General features: G+C 31.3%; 1 protein-coding gene across 2 annotated transcripts in view; it reads left to right on the top strand.

Moving 5' to 3' along the window:
- LOC104710120 (purple acid phosphatase 8) overlaps positions 221 to 3383 on the top strand; it is a 4246-nt gene continuing 1083 nt past the window's right edge. Inside the window, exons 1-7 of one of the 2 annotated variants that reach the window (XM_019229439.1) lie at positions 221 to 560; positions 1385 to 1541; positions 1729 to 1836; positions 1921 to 2048; positions 2159 to 2287; positions 2456 to 2523; positions 2619 to 2776. In XM_019229439.1, coding sequence (XP_019084984.1) covers positions 363 to 560; positions 1385 to 1541; positions 1729 to 1836; positions 1921 to 2048; positions 2159 to 2287; positions 2456 to 2523; positions 2619 to 2776 — 946 coding nt within the window. In that variant the 5' untranslated portion in view covers positions 221 to 362. Of the gene's footprint in view, positions 561 to 1384; positions 1542 to 1728; positions 1837 to 1920; positions 2049 to 2158; positions 2288 to 2455; positions 2524 to 2618; positions 2982 to 3383 lie in introns of those variants that run through there. The other variant, XM_010426664.2, reaches the window with a different exon arrangement.

Genomic DNA, 3383 nt, shown 5'->3' with positions numbered 1-3383 from the left:
TGTTAAAATATATGGGAACAAAATTGTATGCAATGTCAAATACATATACAATATGTGGAACAATATATGCCACGTCACATAAATATGGAACATTCACGCCTAATTTCAATACTTCATCCACCGCCAATTTAAATTGACGTGCAAATTGTAACTAAAGTCCATTTTTATTAGTTTGAGTGGTCAATTATGATAATATGTTCTTAAAACGTAAAATCGTCAAGAGAACATAACTTCACAATTATTACATTATTTTTCTGCCTTTATTTTCTAAAACGTGGCCACATATGGACTAGCTATATATACCAAAGCCACAACAAATCCACCATCACCCTTTACAATATTTTTTCCCTCAAAGTCTCTCGATGGATAGCTTGAGAGCTAAGCCCATCGAGCTCATATTTTCTGTTCTCGGTTTAATTATTATATTCTCCGCCTGCAATTCAACAGCGGAGCTACCACGGTTGGTTCAACCATCGAAACCCGATGGCACACTCAGTTTTCTCGTCGTCGGCGATTGGGGAAGAAGAGGTTCTTATAACCAGTCTCATGTAGCTCTTCAGGTACATATAACTCTCTGTATGTGTAGATATGACCTTGTTTTATGAATAAATCAATACTTATTCCTTGTCTGTGAATTAAGCTAAACTCAAGTTTTTTATGGCGTAATCATGAACTAATTATGAGCTAGAGAGAAATTAAGCGAGATGACAAAAATGATTAGATAAATCATATGGTACTTCATTATATTATTAGAAGAACCGAGACGCGTGTAATATTATGTTTTCTTGACGTCGAATGCATCGTTTGAGTAAATTACTAAATATTATCTATTGTAGTAAGTATGTGATGCTTGAATAAATTGTTGTTTGGAGTCCTATTAACAGGTATAATTCTGAATAATAATAAAAATATAATGAGTGGGAGTTAGAGGTAATAATATTTTGAGGCAGATTTTATTGTGTTTTATCCGAGTGGGAAAGTTGCGCACATAATCTTTAGTTCATACGTAACTTACGTGGAACTAATAATCTTAAGGCTGTGCGTCAGTGTTACAATTTCACGTTATCATTTTAAAGTTTGGTTGCTTCTACTATCCTACAAGTAAATGCTTCTGATTAAAGTAAGACACTGATTGGAGACTTTTTTTTTTCGAAATTTTTTTATATTATTATAGTTTAGTTAATTTGTCGTGAAATGGACAAGTTTGTCGCAGCTAAAAATTTCCAAAAACGACAATATATATATTCATGAAATTTTATATCGTTATCATTTGTTGTTTCTAATGCTATTTTTTAATCCTATATAATTTTCTAATAAGACTGATTAGTTTTTTTTTTTGTGATTTACTTTACTAATTATCGACTATAAATATGTTTGCATTCAGATGGGGAAAATAGGGAAGGATTTAAATATCGATTTCCTTATATCGACTGGAGATAACTTTTATGATGACGGAATAATCAGTCCATATGATTCTCAATTTCAAGATTCGTTTACCAATATTTACACAGCATCTAGCTTACAAAAACCATGGTATAGTGGTACGTAAATTATAGTGGGATACCCAGTTCTAGTAATAATTTTATTTATACTCTAACCATAAAACCATCTCTACTATTTTCATTTTACGAAGAAAACAAATTATTTGACTACAAAAAATATATATTTATATTTACTTTTTCTATTTTATAATATTGACTTGTTTGTAAATTTTCATTTCCCTCGCAGTATTAGGAAACCATGATTATAGAGGTAACGTCTATGCGCAACTCAGCCCCATACTCAGGGATTTGGACTGCCGATGGATTTGTTTAAGATCATACGTTGTTAACGCCGGTAAGTAAACTACCAAGGGAAAAAAAAGAAGTTAATATCTTCTTCATGAGGACTATGTTAACACCTAACCTTTTTTTTTGGTAGAGCTTGTGGATATTTTCTTCGTGGACACGACACCGTTCGTAGATAAGTATTTTGATGAACCAAAGGACCATGTCTATGATTGGAGAGGCGTACTACCAAGAAATAAGTACCTTACCAATCTCTTAACGGTAACTATTTCTGTTTCTTACTCTACCGTACGCTAGTTATATTATCGAAAACATGTGATTAACATTGACCTAAGTCGGTACATAAAACGATAATTCATAATTATATATAGGATGTCGATGTGGCATTGCAAGAATCAATGGCAAAATGGAAAATAGTCGTAGGCCATCACACGATAAAAAGTGCAGGTCACCATGGAGTAACCATAGAGCTTGAGAAACAACTTTTACCTATCCTCGAGGTAATTTTACATAAACTACTAAAGTATATATGTTCAATACAAATATATATATATATACAGATATATATATATATATATACAGATATATATATATATATATATATATATATGTAGATGTTCAATACTAAAAATGAAAACGAGTAATTAGTTTTCGTGAAAAAAAATCAGGCTAATGAAGTGGATCTCTATATAAACGGACATGATCATTGCTTGGAGCACATAAGCAGCATCAACAGGTGATTAATTAAATAATTGCGTTACGATTCATTAATAAGGATAATTAAGTATGGATATGTAACGTAAGGGAAATGCGTTGTTGTGTTGTGTATAGTGGAATACAGTTTATGACAAGTGGAGGCGGATCCAAGGCTTGGAAAGGAGATGTGAATCATGATTGGGACTCTCAAGAGATGAGATTTTACTACGATGGGCAAGGCTTCATGTCGGTTTACATATCCGAAGCTAAACTACGCGTCGTTTTTTACGATGGTTTTGGTCGCGTTTTGCATCGATGGAGCACTTACAAAAAGGGTGTTTATTCCGATATCTAATCGATGGTTTGATTAAAGTGTTAAGACAACATTATTATTAATCGTTCATTGTTTATTATGTGTATATTTCACGTGCCTTTTGACTTTTATTGTTGTGTGATTATTTTCGAATTTTAAAGTATGAGAAAGAGTTTTTTCATACATGGAGGGAGAGACGTAAATTTAGTCCCATAGTTTAGTTTTAATACTATTGTTTACTTTCCATAAAGAAAGTTACCTAATTCTAGAAGCTACCTAGTTCTTGTGTCTACATTACGTCGTATAATTCATTACCATCATATTTCCACTATATGTATATAGATAGATTATTCAATCTCATCAAAAAAAAAATAGATAGATTATTCAAAATAATTATTTTGCTCACATATAGAAAGAAATCCTTTATAGTTCTCTTTGTGATTTGAACCCAAAAAAACACATATAATTTGATTTTTTTTTTACTAATTTAATACAAAATTCATACATATACAGAAATACTTATGAGTAAGATCCCAGAAATATTAATGTTAAGAGATTTTTAAGGAAATATATAATATATTGAAGCA

The sequence above is a fragment of the Camelina sativa genome, chromosome 9 (assembly GCF_000633955.1).
Source record: "Camelina sativa cultivar DH55 chromosome 9, Cs, whole genome shotgun sequence".
NCBI classification, from domain to species: Eukaryota; Viridiplantae; Streptophyta; class Magnoliopsida; order Brassicales; family Brassicaceae; genus Camelina; species Camelina sativa.
Note: the sequence above shows the minus strand (reverse complement) of the source record. Positions and strands in the feature narration are given on the sequence as shown.